General features: G+C 43.1%; 1 protein-coding gene and 1 non-coding gene across 4 annotated transcripts; both read right to left on the reverse strand.

Moving 5' to 3' along the window:
• Positions 1–6,324: 6,324 nt before the first annotated feature.
• On the reverse strand, positions 6,325–18,403 carry ZBED3 (zinc finger BED-type containing 3). 3 transcript variants are annotated; one of them, XM_085013902.1, is made up of 4 exons: positions 18,289–18,403; positions 13,856–14,025; positions 11,319–11,427; positions 6,325–10,554 (listed from the first exon to the last, which is right to left on the reverse strand). In XM_085013902.1, the coding sequence occupies exon 4, from the start codon at positions 10,538–10,540 to the stop codon at positions 9,902–9,904; it is 639 nt and encodes a 212-aa protein (XP_084870028.1). In that variant the 5' UTR covers positions 10,541–10,554; positions 11,319–11,427; positions 13,856–14,025; positions 18,289–18,403; the 3' UTR covers positions 6,325–9,901. The 3 variants fall into 3 exon arrangements, with proteins under 3 accessions (XP_084870028.1, XP_084870027.1, XP_020940132.2); XM_085013901.1 differs by lacking the exon at positions 13,856–14,025; XM_021084473.2 differs by lacking the exons at positions 11,319–11,427; positions 13,856–14,025.
• On the reverse strand, positions 13,374–13,511 carry LOC146405594 (small nucleolar RNA SNORA47). The gene has a single exon (XR_014839224.1). It is a non-coding gene; the product is annotated as a small nucleolar RNA SNORA47 (small nucleolar RNA).
• Positions 18,404–20,758: the final 2,355 nt, after the last annotated feature.

A 20,758-nucleotide genomic window follows, 5' to 3' on the forward strand; every position in this document is an offset into this window, starting at 1 on the left:
CCCTGTCTTGCATTGCCCTCCCACTCAGTCTTGGGGCTCCAGCACACTGGTGTTTTTTTCAGTTCCTAAAACATGCCATGACCTTTCTCATCCCAGGGCAGCCTGTCTTGTTGTGTCTGGAACTCTCTTTCTATACCCTCTTACCTAGTTAATGCTGACATATTCTTTAGATCTCTGCTAATTGGCTCTTCTTCAGGGATGTCTTCCTTGTCTCTCCAGACTAATTGCCTTTGGTACGTGTTCTTGAAAATCCGTATTTGTTCCATGTAAACTAGTTATTTTGAATCACAGTTAAATATTAATTAGTATGATTCATGTAATACTTGTCTGTCTAGATTCTTAAATACCATGTAAGTAAGATTTTCTTTTTTCTCACAAGTACATTCCTGGTACCCAGTAGCATACACTTACAGGCAGAGCAATGGAAGAGTAATATGGGTTTGGGGAGGCTTGATAATGGATGGAGTTTGATGTGACTGAGGAAACGTGGAAGGAACTGAGGCTGCAAAAGGAGGTAAAACAAAGTCAAACCATTCTGACCATGATCTATGTTAAGAAATACAATTTATATTTTGTATGTGTAGCTCCGTATGTGAATGTCTGTGTGTACATGTATAACAGGTTCTATATCCCAATACTTAGCCATTCGTTCATGTAGTGCAATTTTATTTTTGTTTTCCAAATCACCAATTCCAACCATGAAATTGATGTCATAATTCACTAATGGGATATGCACTAGAAAAACACTGATCTAAAGTTTGGTTTTCAAGTTGTTTAACAGAAACTGTGGTTTGATTCTTTTCTTCCCAGTTGGATAGTTAAGAGCACTGGCTGAAGAGTCTGACTTGGATTCAGATCATAACTCCACCACTCCTGAGCTGAGTGAGTGACATGTAAAAATTCATTTAAACCCATCTTAATGTGTTCATGGGGTTATTGGGAAATTGAAATGAGAGAAGGCCTGTGTGGCACTGAGCACAGTGTCTAGTCTACAGCAAGCCCACAGATAGTAGCAGCTGTCGCTAGAATTATGTGTGCTGTCCATACCAAGGGCACAGTTGTAGGAGTAGAATTTGGAAGTGGAGGTGGTTATTGAAGTCTAAGGAGAATGATGGATGAGGCGAGTCAGTGGATGGGCTATCTTTAGTCCCAAATGTGGACAATTCTGAATCAGGAGCTGGGTTTCTTAATGAATATTGGAGAATGTACAGGTGACTGGTGGACCATAGACAGTGAGAAAGGGTAGAAGGTATTGTGGGTGACTCTTTGAGGTCATCCTCAAAGAAGTGTATCTGTACCACTTTGGAAATGAAGCCATTGGAGAAAATGACAGGGAGATGTTACAGGCCACTCTGGCTCTCAGTGTCTCTGGGAGCAGGGGAGCTACAGAGAGACCTCAAAGAAGAGTTAAATTTCAGATGTTTTTACTCAAGAATCCTTCAGCAGCATGCATTCATTCAGCAGATAGCCTCCAGGCATATAGTATAGGCCAGGCACTATTCTAGGCACTCAGAAACAGCAGTAAACAAGCTGGGTAAGATTTGCTGCAGTCTTGTTGCTTAAATTTATTTTTAGATAGTATTTGCTAGAATGCAAAGGCCAAGCAAACACATGAAAGTCTTAATAATTCCAAAAAGAGTATTAATCCAAAATAGTTTCATTTCAAATTTTTTTCAAAAGCCAAAGTTTTGGGGGTGGAGAGAGAAGGAGCAGTTTGTTGTTTTGATGTTTTCAGATCTGTCTCTAAAGTAGACCTTTTTAGGGGAATCTTGTAATCTCCACCCTCAAAATATTTGAGGAAGGTTGTTTTTGTTTTGTTTGTTTTGGGGGTTTTTTATATGTCTTTTAGGGCCGCACTTGGGGCAATATGGAAGTTCCCAGGCTAGGGGTTGAACCGGAGCCGCAACTGCCGGCCTACACCACAACCACAGCAACGCAGGACCGGAGCCACGTCTGCAACCTACACCACAGTTCACGGCAACGACAGATCCTTAACCCACTGAACAAGGCCTGGGATGGAACCCATGTCCTCATGGATGTTAGTCAGATTTGTTACCACTGAGACACGAAGGTAACTCCTGCCTTCAAAATATTTTAGACATGTTTTTGAGGGTTTTGGATAATGTAGACAACAGTAGAACTTTACTCAGGCTTCATTCAGCCCCTTGTTTAATTTTGTATTTCCTCTCATTACGTTATAGTAACTCTAGCTGTTCAGATATTGGGGTTTTGTGGTTCTAAGCCTGAACAATAGAGCATGGAACCACCAAAAGAAAAAAAAAGGCAACATTTATCAGATCGTTAGAAATCGGAGTTGATGGAGAACATTTAAATCAAAAAGTCCCTGGAGGATGAGGAGCAGACCCAATAGGGGAAGCTAGTGTGATGGAGACAATGTCTTGTGCTTGCCACGTAAGAAGGACTTTCAAGAAATTCTTCCAACAGAAAGCTAGCTTTCCTCATCTATGTTAAAATGCCATGCTATTTCGTTGCCCAAAAAGCAAGACAGGGAAAAGTTGGTGGAGTACTATTAAATATATTTAAATATGTGCCAGTGTGTTACTTAGCTTCCAATTACTACTAGACTTCAGAGGCCAGGAAGGTTGCCAGCTCATTCATCTGATCATTACTTACTTTGACCAAAGGCCCAGGAGAATATATACTGAAATAATAAAGCTTTCATTAACATTTAATGCTGTTCCTTAAAGCCTTCATTTTAATACTATGAAATCAGATTTCAGAGAATGTCATAATTAAGATTTTCATAAAGAGAAACATTTAATACTGTTTAAATATGTAATGACTCCCAGTGCTATCTGAATTCATTCACATCATAAACTCACTAAAAATGGCTTTGATCTCTACTCTGACCATGCTACCTTTATGTAACCTTAATGTACAACTCTATCAAGGCCAATTTATGAATCACACACACAAAATTATCATTTCTTTATTATAATCACAGCTTATTAACCAGAAGTGTTAATCTGGTTATATTCACCAGACTGGGCTCTAAATAAACTGGTGGCTCTTTTCAAAAATCACCTTTTCCTAGAAAGAGGAATATTTGCCAAGGTTTTAAAGAATGTGCCAGAAACTATGACAGCTACTCGGAAAGAAAAGTTCCAGAAGTGTTTTAAGCATGGAAGCATTTTTGGAATGACTGTAGACTTATAAGGTGATTACTTTGAAGGCAGACGTGCTTAGATTAGTAAGTTTATATATATATATATATACAAGTGTATATATATATATATATATATATATACTTGTAAGATTGATGAGATTGCTTTGTAGTCACAGGTCATTGAGTTTTGACTAGATTAGCTTATTTGGCAAATCAGATATGAAATTTATGTTTTAATAGACAAATAGTTCTATCCTGAAGGAAAGTGTCTTGGCAGACTTTTGTGGCTTATGTGCAGCTGCTTTCATCCGGAGAACTCGCTCTTTCTAAAGTCCTTTGGATTGATTTTGAGCTCCCATTTGGGTAAGTAAGAGGAAATAAAAAAAGTCGGAGTTACTGAGTTTAAACTATGTCATAACTTGTCTAAGTAATCATTATGACAACTCTGTAAGGTGTGTCTTGTCCTCATTTTACTGATGAAGAAACTGGATTTCAGAGAGGTTGAGGTGGTTGCCAGGGTGACACAGGTGGTTGGAAGCTTAGATTTAGTGTTTCAACATGTTTTCTAATGGTAACATTTGAGTACTCTTTTTTTGGAAAGCTTAGATTTTAATTCACCTCTAATTCCAAAGGCTTATTCAACTACACACACACGCACACCTAGCACGCACACGCACACACACACACACACACACACACACACACACACACACACACACCCCTAGCCTTCCCAGTCAACCAGATCCTAATCAGTCACAAATTTTTAAATGTTCTCAGAACTCTAGAGGCCTCTGATTTCCCCCCAGAGGTGTCCTTCATACTCACCTTCCAAGTAACTTTCTCAGAAAGGTCCATGAGCACTACCTGCACTGGATAGAGAGACTGAGTACAATACAAGGGGGAAAAATTAGGACCCCCAGCAAAGTGTTGATTCCCGGGGAAGAGGAGCTCCCAATCAGGCACATGCCTTTCTCACCCCTCACCCCAGTTCTGGGCTGGGCAGTATAATCCTGGGGTAGGTAGATAATGCCTTTGCCATCCCTCTCCTGAATATATCCTAATCTCTGAAAACTCAGTAAGTTACCTGGCAGAGGAGAATTAAGGTTGCAGATGGAATTAGGTTGTTGACCAACTGAACTTAAGGAGAGGGTCATTTAATTTTTTAAAAAATATTTTTATTTATTTCCTTTAAAGGCTACACCTGCAGCATATGGAATTTCCACATTAGGGGTCAAATTGGAGCTGCACCTGCTGGCCTACACCATAGCCACAGCAACTCCAGATTTGAGCCGCATCTGCGACCTATGCCGCAGCTCCTGGCAGTGCTGGATCCTTCCCCCACTGAGCAAGGCCAGGGATTGAACCTCCATCCTCATGGATACTAGTCAGGTTCTTAACCTACTGAACCACAACTGAAACTCTAGGAGAGGGTCCTTTAAATGTGGATGAGGAAGGCAGAGTGATGCGACGTTCAAAAGTCTGGTCCTTGCTGGCTTTGAAGATGGAAGGGGCTACAAGCCAAAGAATGTGGGGCAGCCTCTAGAAGCTGGAAAAGGCAACAAATGGACTGTCTCCCACAGCCTCAGCCTGGCCAACACTTTGAGATGCATTTCAAGACTTCTGACCTACAGAACTGTAAGATAATACATTCGTGTTGTTTTAGCCATTAAGTTTGTGGTAATTTGTTAAAGCAACAAATAGGAGACTAATACAGGCCAACCTCGCTCCCTCTGGGAAAGCTGACTTGTTTATTAGCCTCAGCACCAGAGCTCCTGGATGGGAAGTAGCCAGCACTGACCCAAGTGTCAGCAAGCACTCAGACCAGGATGCTGGGATCCTGGCCGTGGGGAAGAGGTGGGCCAGAAGAGAGCCTGGGAGGGAGGTAGCTGTTTGCTTCCAGGTCTGACCAGTATCCATGGATTGAACTCCAGCCTCCAATCTTCTTACTAGCTTTGTGGTCTTTAGCAGGCCACTTCACCGTGTGGAAGTATGAGACCTCATTATAAAATGTGGACAGTTATACCTGTCCTGCCTTCAGGGTGTTGTGAGGACAAGAAGTATGGTATGCAAGAGCTCACAGATTACCTCTGCATACATTTCCAGCTCTGGGTAGTGAATCTCATAGGGTGAGTACCTCAGTTCTGTAGAAGTATGACATACCACTGTTATTTTTAATAATTACATGCATGTGACTTTCAACATTTTGTTCTAAATCTGCAGTTAATAAGAAAATCTAAATAGCACCTAATTTGTTCTAAGGTGGATTGATGTTTCACTGTATTTTATGTAATCATAGCATGTTAAAGCCAAAGGGGACCTCATCACCTCATCCTTTCTCCAACAGATTCAGGTTGTTGAAAGGTAAGAAGATCAAACCTTTAGAAACAGAATTTCCTAATGAGCCCATGGCAACAAAACAAAAGCCCAGATTTTATGAATCCCTTTTAAGACATTAAAGACATGGACAGCTATTTAAAGTAGAAACTCAATCCAAACTAAGCCAAGCCTTTCTCTAGCCACCAAGGATGACAGCTTAGTTGCATAAAGGGCCCTGCTCTTTCTACCTTGGTTGTCATTACCCCCACACACACATACCCTTCCCAAATTTCAACCTAAACAAGTGACTGATCACTTGACACTGTGGCAGAAATTCGGGATTCACGTTCAGGGCATTCTGCATCCCAAATCCAGCCATCGCCTCGCCACTGCATGCATAACTCAAGGCATCAGTTACCTGACTGGTGCTATTAGCAAACCTAGTCAAAAAAAATCAGGAAAGCTCTGCCAATATAGGCAAGGCATGTCACCATCACCCAATAGCAGTGACAATTCTTTAATTGCGAGCAAACTGCCCCACAGCCAGAGAGGCCAGTTCAGTCCCTGAAACCCACCTCTGCACTTTCACAGCCCAGCACTTAGCTGACAGGATGCCACCTCAGCCAGTTGGTCCTGATAGCCTTTGTGCTGCCAGGTAAGCCAGCAAAAGCCTTCAGGCCAAAGAGGCAGAATATGTGCTGAAGAAGCTGGAGTCAGGTGAGCCATAATAGCTGCTAATAGTGGCCAAGTTGCTCAGGCTCGTTTTTTCTCCTCTGTCAAGTGATGGAGTTGGACTGGACAAGGGGTGCATTTCTTTCTATATCCCTTCTTGCGTTGGAGGTTTTGTTTATCTTAAATGAGGAAGCTGAATGCTGATAAAATTTTTCATTTGCAAAATGTAACTTTTTTATTTTAGTATGAAAGTAATTTATGCTTGATATAAAAAATTACAACAATGCAGAAGTACAAAAAGTATAGCTCCCACAACCAGCGCTAAGCCATTAGTCAGGCTAATGTTTTGTTTTCCTCATCCCCTTAAAAGGCTATTGGTATTCCCATTAGCCGTCTTTCTTGAGGGAGCAGTTACGTGTCTAAAAGCTAAAAGTCCATCTTATTTTAATGGTTCTAACAATTAGTGGAAACAGAGTAACATCTGTAGAAGTTTTGTTTTTGTTTTTTTTTTTCCTTACAGAGAGTTCCAAATTCAGATCTTATAGCCCAGGTTATAAATCCACATGAAGTTAGGTTTCAGTACTTAGTGGAAATAATTTATACTATTGCTAGAGTAATGTAAAAATTGCAAGAAACAAAATAATACATCAAAATGTTGATAACAGTCTTGTAAGGTGACAGGAGTTCGGGGAATTGTTTTCTTCTGTTCCTCCTAGATCGGGGCATTGCATTTGTGTTACTTGGGTAATGAAACAAAAAGTGGTCTTGAAAATGACATGCTAGATGATTGGATTCAAACCAAATAGCCCAATAACTGACACCTTTTGAATCTTTATTGACTTAAATAGCTTTTTTAAAATTGCTGCTACTTTCTTTTAGGCTATTTTTGTGTGTTGGGGGGAATTCTACTTAGAGAATTAAAGATAAATTAATAATTATATAATAATTTGGGAGAACTGATAAAAATGTTAAACACACTAAGTGGGTTCAATGCCTGAAATATTTATTGAGCAGCTGTCATAGGCAGGATGAGTGAACTCCATCCCTACTCCTTAGGAGCTCAGGCAGTGGACATGACAGGAGCCCACAGAGCCACATGCTTGATGGCCTTTGAGTGTTTTGAGACAAAAAATGCTGCAAGTCCAGAGAAGTAAGGAATTGTCTAAATGATGAGGAACCCAGGAAAGCTTCATGCAGGCAGTCAAATTTGAGCTTGGTCTTAGAAAATGGGTGGGGTTTTTCATACTCAAGTGATTGAAGGGGTTTCTTTCCCTCCCCCCCCACCCCCCGATCCCTTTTTAGGGCCTCACTGGCAGCATACAGGAGTTCCCAGGCTAGGGGTTTGATTGGAGCTTCAGCTGCTGGCCTACACCACAGCGACGCCAACCTGAGCTGCATCTGCGACCTACACCACAGCTCATGGCAACACTGGATCCTTAACCCACTGAGTGAAGCCAGGGATTGAACCCGAATCCTCCTGGATATTAGTCGGGTTTATAACTGCTGAGCCACAATAGGAACTGCTGAAGGGGATTTTTGAGTGGAGGAAAGGCAAACAGAGGCACAGAGGTGCCAAGACCAGGGCATGTCAGAAAAGAGAGGGGTTAAATTTGGTTGGAGTATATAGCACGTGTTGTAGGGGAGGGGACAAATAAGACTGGCATGGGGGTGGAGGTGACTTGAATGCCAGGCCGTAAAGTCAAAGATGGTAGATGATGGGTGATCTTAAGGGTCTTTTGAGCAGGAAAGGCGATATAATCAGTGTCAGCCTAGGACAGTTCCTTTGGCTAAGTGGAACGTCAGGTAAGGGACAGTGTGGGAAGATAAATCCCAGATGAATGATAATGGGCCCCGGGCTTGGCAGGTGACATCAGAAGGAAGACAGGTGAAATACTTTGTACAAACAGACTCAGTAGATCAGGGGCCTTAGGATTCGACCAGACTGATGTTCAAATCCTACCCTGCCTTTTCATTACTTAGCCCTCCTGAGCCTGTCTCTTCCTCTGCAAAACGTGTATGAGAGTAATTGTGTAATGGAGTGGCTGCATGGTAGGCAGTATTCTTTCAAAGCTTTTTGGCACAGCTCTGGCATGGTGAGTGCTCAGTACATGTTATTGTCACCGACAGTACTACTTGGAGTTGGGAGTTAGGAAACAAGTGTGAGCGCTGTGACTGAGTAACAAGGGAGACAGTACAGCAGCCAGGAGCATGGCATCTGGAGGTGGAGACTGGATTTGGATCCTGACTCTACTACTTACCAGCTGTAATCTTGTACATGTTACTTAACTCCTCTCTTAATTTCCTTAGCTGTAAAATGGGCATAGGACGTGCTATGGAAATAAAGTGAGATAAGACCTGACAATGTACCTGATAGATAAGCCCAATAGTTGTTATGGGCTGAGGGGTAGGGATGCAGAGTTGAATAGGTTTACCCCTTCCATCTGCAGTGGCAACATATGCAGGTAGAGGTGGGGACATGCAGCAAGGAATTGGACATGCCAGACCTGTGAAGAACACTTAGGGTTGGAGGGAGTCAGGAGTCGCTGGCACAGGTGTGATTACTTTAGCTCTGTAGGTCAATGAGCCAAGAGTGAGCACATAAGTTGGCTTAAGGAAGCAGATCCAGACTATAGGACATTCTAAAAGACAGATGGTGGATCTCTTTAAAAAGTAAGTGTCATGGGGGAAAAAAAAAACAGGGAGTCTGAAGAAAGGGAGGGAGGAAGAGGAACAGTAATGGAGCAAAGGCCCAGTAAAGGTGGAAGAGGACTGGCTTCAGATGGAAGGGATGCCTTCTCCTTGCGCCCAGGAAAGAGGACTGTGGACACGTGGGGCAAAAGCACCCTTCCTAAGAAGGAAGGAAGGCTGAGGTCATGTCTTGCTAGTAAGGCCTCAGGTGTTAGGCGATTAAGTAGGAGATCTTGCCACAGCTGCCACTGGGTCTGAAACAGGGGAAAGAAGATGGTGGAGGTGAGATAGGGTGCACCTGGTACTGTGTGGCAAGCTGGGGAGGGGAGTGAAAAGAGGGCTTCTCCCAAACCGCCTTCAAAGGCGCTAGAAATGACAGGGTAATGAGCAGTCATAGACACTAAATGGGCTCCTGTTCAGAAATTTGTGCTGGGCAAAGTCTACATACCAAAAATTTACTCATTAGGAAATGAGTAAATTCTCTCTCTCTCTCTTTGGCTCCATTAGCATGGCATATGAAAGTTCACAAGGCCAGGTATCAATCAAATGAGAGACATAGCTGGAGCAACTCCAGATCCTTAACCCACTGGTCCAACCAGAATGCCAGTAAACTCTTTTTGGGGTAAAATTGCTTTCTCTTCATTTCCACTCACCCTCTATCCTGGGTTGCCCTGGCCGGTGTACGAGGCACATGGTGTCATAGTCTGTGGCATGTAAGGAAGCTTCTGCCCTTTCGAAGTCACCAGGCACAAAATGGCCATGGCTCCAGATGATCTAGGTTCATGGGGCTGTTGGAGCTCTCATTCCAAAGGCGGTCAGAGAAAAACCACCCCCGCTGCACGGATGCGACGAAACACCACCAGCAAAGGAGGCCACTGGAACTTGGGCTTCCAGGCATCCCAGAGGACCACCCCAGCTGTAATGATTTTTGGTTCCTCTCCAAAGTGCTTCTCAACCTCGCAGTGGGCGATTTCGATGCGGCCCGGGCGGCCACCGGCCTGAATTCCCGCTTCCAGGTGAGGCTGAAGGCGCTGGTGCTGGGGCCACTTTTGGAGTGGCGCCGCCGAACGCGGGGGTGGGGGTCGAAGGTGCCAGAAGCTACAGGAGGACCTTCGTGATGACGTAGGGGGGCTCCCCCTCGGGGGGCTCCTCTTTGAACGGAACGTGCAGGGGGACCGAGACCAAGGCCAAGGCGCCCTCGCGCCGGCTCACTTCCCGCAGCCGCGCCTGCAGGGCCTCCCTCTCGGCCTGCAGCTCCCGGCGCGCCTGGGCCGCCGCGCGCTCTTCTTCCTGAAGCGCCCGCCGCCGGCGCTCCAGGGCGCGCTCGCCCTGCTCCAGGGCCGCCTCGCGCCGCGCCAGCTCGCGCTCGCGCAGGCTTCCACGCACCGCCAGGGCGCTCATCTGCTCCAGCAGGCGCGCCCAGTCGCCCTCGGCGGCCGCGGCGGGGCCCGGAGCAGAGGGCGGCGAGTGGCGGGCAGCGCTTTCCGCCAGCTCCCGCCTGTGGGCGCTCCTCAGGTGCTTCCACAGCGCCGTGGTGCCGGCGTGCCAGCCCGGGCCGCGGCCCACCTGCTCTCCACACAGCCGGCAGGTGGCCCAGGGGCGCGTAGCGTGGCCTGGGCGCGCCGGCGCCAGGTGGAAGTACCCCCAGGCCTCGGAGTACGGTGTCCCCAGGCGGCCTGCAGCCCTGTCCGACCCGCCGGTGTCTTCCATGGTCACGGCCGGCTCGTCGCTCCTCATTCTCTAGGCAGCGCCTGCACGCCGGGGAGACGGGGTAAGACGACCACCAAATTATATGTGCACACGGACACCGCCCCCCACACACAACTTCTAGGACCAGAGTAAGCCTGTGAAAAACCAGGCGTCCCTCTTACTGCAGATAAAAATCCTGTGGTTAATTGGCGTAGATACTGGCATTTCTTTTTCAGTATGTATTAACTGTTGATTCCTCTAGGGGAAAATATGTTAAAAATATCTGGCCCTTCTTTTCTTAACTAAGAAGTTTCTTCTAAATTCACTGGGGTCCCCAGCTAACAAGTACTGAGACTAAAATTGGGAAGCCATGCTTCTTTTAATAAGCTAAATTAGTGCTATATGCATAAATTAGTTTTAACTAGTCTCCTTTGCACTTTAAAAACAAACAAACAAAAAAAACACCTGTCTTTTCCGAATGAGAGCAAAGCTCCCTTCTGAATTCTTGCAATGTTGCAGAAGGAAGGGGATTTAGGAAGTAGTGGGGGTAAGGTTTTAGGAATGAAAATTTTAGCTCCTTAGACTTTAGGGACCAAAGTGCCAGGGCTGAGAAGCCGTTTTCTTATAGTTGATTTACAGTGTTGTGTGAGCAGCCTTTTAAAAAGCTTTCAGAGAGAACTTTTTTCAAGATAAAAATATCTTTGTTCTTGTGATTTTAAAAACTGCTTGTGAGAAAACTGGCCGCACTAGAAATCACTCAAGTGTTTTTTTAAAATATGCACATTTAGGAAACAGCAATATACAAAGCAGTTTTCTAAACTTTTACCTTCAAATTAGATGGTAGGCCATGTCCTGAGGGCCTTAGTGGTGTCCAGCCAGGCCCAGTTCTCAGGTAGAAACACTGCAGTGGGACTTGTGAATTCTGAAGAGCAGTGCTACAAGTAAATTCAGAGAACAGGCAGCGGAGTAAAAGAAATTCAATTAAACAGCCCGAAAAGTACATATTAGAAATACTCATTCGTGCCATGTCCCTCTAGTGTTCATTTTTCTTACTCTCTCATAGCTGCTCCAGTTATAAAACAAAATTAGTTTTCTATATTGCTCAACCTAACTAAACGGTCCTCTTTCTATATGTGCAAGATAAAATACTTGGTCAGTTCTTTTAATGAAGGGAGAAAAATAAAAGTAATAGCTGCTTGCTTTGTCCAACAAATATGTGTTGTTAAAGGGGTCCACACACAACACAGTGACTACCATTGGAAAGCCTTTTCTATTAAGAAAATATTTCTCACTGTAGTAACCCATCAAATGAGGGGGGTTAGAAAAGGTTTCTCCTATAAAAAAAAAAAACACAACAATTTCACAGAGGGTCACAATGTGTGATTCTAGACACTTTTGCTTTGAATATTTAAAAATAATAAGAGAACATATGACAGACATATGATCTCACTTCAGAACAATTCAGGCCAAGGTGGGAAAATAATGCACAGTGAGATCGCTGGTGCCCGCTTCTACTGTCAGATTTGGAACTAGCAGCAGTGGAGATGATGAAGTTCCAAAATCTGGTTTTGTTTTGTTTTTGGTTTTTGTTTTTTTTTTTTTTTTTTTTTTTGCATTTTTAGGGCTGTACTCACGGCATATGGAGATTCCCAGGCTAGGGATCTAATCGGAGCTGTAGCTGCCGGCCTACACCACAGCCACAGCAACACCAGATCAGAGCCGTGTCTGTGACCTACACTGCAGCTCACGGCAACGCCGGGATCCTTAATCCACTGAGTGAGGCCAGGGATCGAACCCTCAAACTCATGGTTCCTAGTCGGATTCGTTAACCACTGAGCCACAACAGGAACTCCCAAAATAATGTTTTGTTAAAAGCAACTAGAAATGACTGAAGACAAAGATGAGAACAGGAAAAATAAGTTGCTATAATAATAGTATTTAGTGAAGCTTTTAATTCAGTTGCTGATGGTTTTGTTACAGATGCATTACAATTTCCTAAACCTCATTATTTTTTTCCCCACCAAGCAAGTTCACTGAGATCAGGCAGGACATTTAGCACATCTCTTAAAAAAAAAAAATTACTAAAATCATCAAAAAAGATAATCAGGCTTCTCTAACAAAAGAAATAGCTATTTACCTATCTTCTGATATAACAGGCATTGATTTGAATATGGTTGCCCATTATAATTCGATTCGTATAAAAAGCCTAGAAATTAAAGGCTAGATTTCCCCCAAGAGATTTATTAAATCACTAAAGTCCCTAAAGCCGGAGTGGTGGGATAAGGAGAGGAGTTACAGACCACCTTCAAGGGTAACTTTTTTTATGGTTGAAAAACAGAAATCTGATATTAGAGATGATTTTTGTTATCCAACTTTCCCTAAATTTTTTTCTACATTTTTCTTTTTTTAGAATTTCATTCCTTCTACAGATAGAATCATATCTTTTCAGAGTGCCTTTCAAAAAAATTACTAGACATGCACAAAAGTGGAGAGAAGAGTAGTCTTATGAGTTAAAAGAGATGTAAAGTTTTTGTATAATATCAAGACGACTGCTTTCCATTCTGATATGCCTTCTTGAGCTGGGGGTTGAAAACTGTACATAAGCTGCAGACTCTCTGGCCTGTGCCAAAGACTGAGAGTAATTCTTACTGACGTGCCCTTAAAAGTGCCAGAGGTGACAATTACTGTCATGCTTTATACCTCCCCACAAGATGTCTCCGGGTTTCTTCAAAATCTGAGATCCCCTGAGGAGAGCCACATAATAGGTGTGCCATCTGTTCTAAGACTTAAGGTGGAAACAAGGATGAGAACCACTCATTTTGATGTCTTAATCCTTTAGATTTAGTGGGGCCCTCATCTGAGCCGGGGACAAGCAGCAGAACAAGTGTCGGCCAGCACAGTGCTGCCCCTCTGAGGGTGGCAGAGGGACATCCTCCGCCTTGGCAGGCCTTCGCTCTCGGAGGTCTTAACCAGTGGAAGGCAGCATGGTTCAGAACTGCCTCACCTTCTCAGTCCTCCGACAACAACTACAGTCTGGCTTAAGCTGGTGTTCTCTTCAGATTTAGTCTCTGAAGAGTGACAGGCAATAACTGTGGCCACAGGTTATTCCGAGCAGAGCCTTCCTCGCTCAGCTAAGCAACCCTTGAGCTCATTTCAGTTGTCCCAGTGGTACAGAGGGAGAGAGCTCCTTGTCAGCTACCTTGGCTTGGAAGAGAAGTCTTAGAATCTTTAGCCACAAGCCTAATAAACAGAGAGCTCTTACGAACAAGAAGACCAACAGGCAAGGAATATGAGTAGACGAATGACCCATGAGTAAAAACAGATGGCCAGGAAATTTGTGAAAAGATGCACATTATTACTTACATTTGAGGAAGTGCTATTAAAGTTAACAATAAAGTCTCATTTTAGATCCATCACACTAAAAAAACGAAGAGGTTTGTCAGCCAGAGCTGGAAGGGGAACAGAGAAAAGGGTATGCTCATGCATTCCTAGTGGAGATGTGAAGGCTTTGAGGAAAAGCAATCTGGCAATTTCTGTAAATTAAAAATAGATATAATTAGGGTTCCCACTCCTGGGAATCTATCTTGTAGAACAGTACCAATATCAATAAAGCAATGTATATTGGGGTGTTTTTCATAGTATTATTTAGAATGGCAAAAAACTGGAAACAGGAACACCTATCAGCAGGAGAATGGCTGGGTAAATAATGTATGGCCACCCCAGGGACTATTATGCAGCTGTTAAAAAGGATGGATGGCCACTCTGTCAAGAGGGAATTCTGGAGGAATTGTTTAGGGAGAAAAGCAAGATACAGAAAAGTGTGTATACTATCTCACTCTTATTAAATAATATGTAGATCTGTGTAGAATATATAGATTAAAGATTTTAAATATATGTGAAGAAAAATAAGGACATACTATGGGTTACGGGATTGGCAGCTCATGGGAAAGGAGAAAGGGGAGAGGTAAAGACAAAAAAAATAGGTGCTAAGCATGCACATGATCATGTGTACATGCTAAGGTCGAGTATGTCTATGACAGGGTCTATACATAAAAAATAATTTTATAAAACAGTCCTCAGGCATGTGAGCTCAGGCAGGGCTAGCCAGCCTTTACTCTGGAGACTGGAGGGGACAGTCCCTTGGGGCATAGTGCACTGCCCTCTGGCCCTGGAGGGAATCCAGTGTGTGAGTTTGCTCAGTGTGGGTGGTTCGCTGTGTCCTGCCTGAGCAGGAGATTCTGTATCCACAGCAGAAGGGGAAGCCATGGGAGGGCAGCCCACCTCGCTCCTCTCATCACAGGGCAGGCACTCAGGGGAGGGACCCTGCTTTAGATGAAATGAGCCTGACTTCACATTTCTTAGCCCCAGCTCACCCTGGTCTCTATCTCCCCATCTGTCAAGGGAGATGATAAAATTAGCTGCCCCTAATAAACAGGTGGCCGAAATCAGATAATGCACATGATGTTGCCTTTGGACTCCCCAGTGCTGTAGCAATTCAAGTCTTGAACAAAAGGAAGCTTCCAGTATTTACTATTCACACATGCCCATGTGAAGATCTTAGTGGCTAAAAGGCAGTGCTGTTTTTCTCTTAATCATTCTGTTATTTAGTAGAGCAAGTTTAAGTTGGAGGAATTCTCTTGGGGATTTTCTTTTAAATACAAAAATTGAATAAAAGAGCATCACAGATCAACTTCCCCACCCCCAATCAAATTTATTTTCACTTCCTCAATTGATCTTCAGGCAGAATAGGTTGTTCAGCATCCCTCAGGTAGAAGATGATAGGGAGGCCCACTAGGTAGCTGGAGTCTTGGGATATGCATTTCTTCCCTACCCAGCACTCCCCGCAAAACCAAACATTGATTAACTTCTATGGTTAGCTAAAAAGAAGAAAATGAAAAATAAGAGCTCCCTTAAATTTTTTGTTAAACGAGTTTTAAACTAGCAGAAAGGGCCCAATGCACGTGATTATTTTGCTTACGTCCATGCGCCCCCTCCACTTTTTCATTCAAGTGCTCCTTGTATACCTACTCAGGGCCATGTCCCTGCTTGCCGCCCAGGATGCCAAGAGGATGGTGAGGGGAGCTGCTTCAAGCAATAATTCTGACACCCAAGGTAAAGGTCAGAGCAGGGTTTACTCAAGAGGAAGGGGAGGGGTGGGCTTAAGACACACCTGCTTAAGCATCCTTTCCCTCCCCCACTTTGCTCAGGGTACAGAATTCACTAAACCACGTCCCCAGTAGTGCTGACTCTGATAAAGAAGGTTCCAGTTCTCTGGTTGTAAAACTAGGCTTCCAAGCTCATATTTTAAATAACATTTCTTGAGGCTAAATAAGAGTACTGCTAGCATGAAATTAATTTAACAGTGGAACTTTCTGGAGTCCAGTTGTAGGGGGAAAAGCTGGGGGAAAAAGAGTAGAGTTATTTCATGGAAGGGGAGAGAGGGCTATTGATGGTCCGAGGCCTCTGAATTCTCCTAGGGTGAGTTTTGCTCTAATAGCCGTTATCTGGAAGGTATGATAGGAAGTCTAAGCTGGTGGAAGATAAGACATTCCCATTAATTCCCTCCGCATTTGAAGTTCTCTGAAGAAGTTTTATTCTTCTAATAACATTAAGGCCCAGATTGCTCAGTATGGTCTCCCTGAATACCAGTATAGAGAATAAAGGAAGAGATCAGAACCTGGATGGATAATCCGTGTAAAGTTGGGTGTATACACTCAATGGAAACCATCTACAAAAGTTAATTTTATTATGTTACACTTAGCCTGGTACACACACTAAACATCAGGCAGGCCAAAGGCCAAAGAACGAGGCAGTGTAATTAAGAGAAAATAACAGATGAACTAAAACTCTATTTGGCCTTCCACAGCCAAGGCTACTCACTTTATTTTGGATTAATCCAGCAGAGTCATAAACATAAATACAGGTAGGTAGAGCCTGGCTGGATCTTAGGTGAGAAATGCATTCTAAAGCGAAATCCACGCAGACTTGTGTGAAAAGCTCTAAAAATATTTTTATCCACTAGTAACTTTAATCAAAACAATATAATAATTAAAACAAATAATTAGCTTTGACAACTGAGGTCTTAAGGAAACCACAGTTCATCCGTTATGTGTCTATCTCTATTGAAATACTAATTTACTGCTTTGTATTAATCTATTTATAGACAGATCCAGACAATTAGAAAAATTAGCCTGGAATCACCAGGCTAACCAGGCTGAAGCCTTAGATGAAGTACAAATGCTCCCCAACTGTAAAGTATGGATACCTCAGTTAGGGGATAAAGCGTTTAGTGTGAACAAGTGTGGGAAAATGTTACATACGGATATAAAAAATGTACTGGACCCACAGCTAATTATCTGGTAGTCAGAGATGTTCCGTAAATGTCATAGGCCAAATTTTTAGATACATCTACCATTAACTAAAAGGCTGAAAAATACTTTCTGTTAATGCATTTTTTAAAATGAAAATTGTGAAGCAAGCATTCTGCCCTACATTGGACCTTTATTTCAGGCCTACATTACTTTATTTAGTATAGATGTTCCTAAAATGGAGGGTGTTGATCCATTTTAATCTTATAAAATGCATAGAATTCATATTAATGAATCAGATTTAAAGCTGCCCTACTTTGAAGGCCTTTGTAACACAAAGATTTTTTAATTAAGGATTACCTGGTTTGGGGAGTTCCCCTTGTGGCTCAGTGGAAATGAATCTGACTAGCACCCATGAGGACGCATGTTCAATTCCTGGCCTTGGTCAGTGGGTTGAGGCTCTGGCGTTGCCGGTGAAATGTGGCGTAGTTCGCAGATGCAGCTTGGATTTGGCATTGCTATTGCTGTGGCTGCGGTGTAGGTCAGTACCTACAGCTCCGGTTGGACCCCTAGCCTGGGAACCTCCATATGCTGGGGGTGCGGCCCTAAAAAGACAAAAAAAAAAAAAGGAATTACCTGGTTTTGGCTCTTGGCTTTGTCATGTATTCCTGTATATGTTTTATTGTTAGTTGCCTCAAGTTATTTTTGACCCAAAAGAATATATAATTACATTAATGAAAAGTGTAGAAAATGATTAATTATGTCAATTTATTAAGCTATTTCTACAACAGTTTCTCTTGAACACTCACTCTATCTTTGTAGTTTGATTAGAGGTTCCCCATAGAACCTCCTTTCTTTCAAGGAGGGGAAAATAACTTTGTTTGGTAAACTTGGGACCTTTGGTTAGTGTAAGAGATGATAGCAAACTGCTCCAGTGTGTTCCAAAAGGATCAGACAGTCCTTTGTTTGAGCACTGTGGGTTGAGGGTGGAGTAGGGGTCTTTGTTTGAGCATTTGGCTTGCATTTGGTTTCTCCCTAAAGTGGGAAACATTAAGAACGTATCAATTAGAGAAAGGGCACCCAACCACTGGCCCAGTTAAAAGGACTAGCTGCAATGAGGCAACTTTAATAAAGGGCGAGCACACGCTTTTCGATATTCCTGAATAACTTTTTTGCGGGGAGACTGTGGAGAAGGAGAAAAAAACGAGATGCAGAAAGAACCTGAACGGGGCCTGTATTACGCAGAAACCTGGGTCCAAGTGCATCTTCTACAAGAACCACCATCTGGCCACCGCGGAGGGCACCCCGGCACCCGGTGCACGAGCAAGCCCGTGCTTCTGCGGCCCCCGAGCCCAGGCTTACTTTGCTGCCCCCAGACCCGGAGAAGCCTCCCGCCCCCATCCCGCCGCGACCCCGACCCGGCCTCCGGGAGCCCCCAGCCTCCCCGTGGGCACGTGCCGCCTCGAGTCTCTCGCAGCCCACACTCACCCCATCACCCCCGAAGCGGGAGGTGGGCTGGGAGTCTGGGATCGCCGATCCCCTCCAGGATCCTCGCAGACATTTTGTCCTGTGCGGAAACCTCCGCCGTGTCCCCCTTAAAGACACAGCGCTCCATTCCTGCTTCTGGGGTGGGAAGGAGGGCCGGTAACATGTGACCTGCCCTTGAAAGGGCTGGCACTCACTCCCAAACGATCCAGGTCCACAAGCCACAGCCTTGTGTTTGCCAAGGTTTAAAAATGACGCAGTAGCTTAGTGATTTTTTTTTAATGGAATTACTGTTTTATATCTTTCTGTTAACCTTGCAAGACCCAGATTCCCAGGCTTGAGTCTCTGAGTGTAGTTTGCATCCTTTCAGGTTCAAGGTGTGTGATGGCACAAGTTAGGAGAAATCTCCTGAACCAAGGTCTGGAGAGATAAAGGTAGGGTTCATTGGTGTTCACTAAAACTTAGCAACACTGGCATGGTGTATCAGCCAGCTTTTGAAGGGTTATGCTGAGGTAACAAACAACCCGCACAACTCAGTGATTTCTAAAAGCAAAGGTTCATTTCTCAAGCAAATTACATCTTACAGCTGCAGGCAGCTTTGGCTCCACTCACCCGCTGTCCTGGATTTCAAGCTGCAGCTTGCAAGATCAACTTTTTAGGGACACTCCCTCGTCGTATGCTGCAAGCATTTTTGAGGGAAGAGGAGTCCTGTTTTGTAGTGTTTGCCGTTTCTATGATGTACATACTCTCACCCTGGAGAATTTCAAGCTACTTAGAGTTTAACAAGTGGCTTGCCAAGTTTCCGGAAATGTAACAATCAGCTCTTATAAACCACTGGCATATGCTTCTCTTAAAACTGAAACCAGCCCTCATTCTGCATGCCTCAATTCTGCTCAGGTTCTGTTGACCAGAGCAAGTCCCATGACAGAGCGGTCTTCGAGGCCAGAAAGTCTATTCCTCTTAGAAGGAAGCCTCGCCAGTCAAATGACAACAGGCAGAGCCTGTGTAATCCCTTTTTAAAAAGGAAAGTATGAAGAGTAACTATTATTGGTTATTACTTTTCTTCTCTCCCAAAAGATGTCCATACTTACAGCTGTGGACATCTGATGAAAAGAAAATTACCTAGTGTAAATGAATCAGATTAAAGCTACCTCTTATTCTTGGTTTAATTCATAAACAGAGTTTTAAAGTTTATTGAACCTGACAGTTCTTTTAGCAAGAGTCTTTAATCACTTTGAGTACCTTAATCCATTTGACCTTAAACTGACCATGTAATGAGACATATATTGTTTTCATTAGTTCTAGTTAGTGCTGCTTGTGGGCAAAGCACTATCCTTAACATGAGTAAGAGTCTTAATTCGAGGCCATGCCTGCCCTCAAGAAAATTGCACTCCAGTGAGACAGTAAGACCAATGCACCTCCAGGAAGAAAGTGAAAAATGTTATAAGAGGAAACCTTCAAGTGCTAAACTAAACTGAAAACAGCCACATCTTCTTAAAAGTAGCAGCATTTAACCTAAAAAGGGTATTGGACGCCTGGAATTATGTTCATTATGCTCACAAGATGTGTTTTGGATTTATTTTTCAAGTCCAGAGAAAAAGATGCTGTCTCTTCTCTGTTTAATTCAATGCTTGAACTTTTTTTTATAATCTGAAATCTCTTTCTTGTAGTTTTAAATTAAAATTTAAATCAAATTAGAAAATATCCTAAAATATCTTATAACTCTTCTTCTTCGGCCCACATTTGTTGTTCAAATTTCAGCAAGAAAAACACACTTCAGTCCTTGTTTTGGTAGTAGCAGTTCCCTTGTAATCATGAATTTAACAATAAATAAATAAGAGGATCTCATTTCTGTCCCCAGCCCTGGAAGTTGACAAAGTATAATGACCTGTATTTAGCTGATAATGCAGGATGTTTTCTCTTCAGATTCTTGCCAGAAGAATCTAGCCTTGAAATCTGCTGTCTACTCCTTGGCAAAAACCCAGTTTGAGAAAATTATTTGGGGATTGCCTTAAAGACATGAAATTATAGAGCAGTGTACTTGAATCACTCTCTTTTGGTACGTCCTTCCTGTATGTGCTTTGAGGCTGTAGTTTTCTTTTTCTGGGTTGTTTTTGTCTGGTTGGCCCTCAGAGTAATATAGCCTTGTAAAATGAGTTGGGAGTATTCCTTCCTCTTCTCTTTTTTGGGAGAGTTTGTGAATAACTGGTATTAATTCTCCTTTAAAGGCTTGGTGGAATTCAACAAGGAAGGAATTTGGCCTGAGATTTTTTTTTTTTTATGGATAGTTTTTCACATTACTTTGTGAAAAACATTAGTTTTTCACTAATGCAAACTCTTCATTGGTTATAGTTTTGTTTTGTTTTTTAATGGGTAGTTTTTCAGATTACTAATGCAGTGTCTTCATTGGTTATAGATCTATTCAGATTGCCCTGTTCCTGCTTGAAACAGTTTGGCAGATTGTATCTTTTTA

The sequence above is a fragment of the Sus scrofa genome, chromosome 2 (assembly GCF_054392235.1).
Source record: "Sus scrofa isolate SSC_HxYL_T2T_F1_AM1 chromosome 2, Sscrofa_HxYL_maternal_Yorkshire_Landrace_v2.0, whole genome shotgun sequence".
NCBI lineage: Eukaryota > Metazoa > Chordata > Mammalia > Artiodactyla > Suidae > Sus > Sus scrofa.

Bases quoted from the DNA above. Each gene is read 5' to 3' on its own strand.
- ZBED3 (XM_021084473.2), bottom strand. From the start codon at position 10,540: ATGAGGAGCGACGAGCCGGCCGTGACCATGGAAGACACCGGCGGGTCG.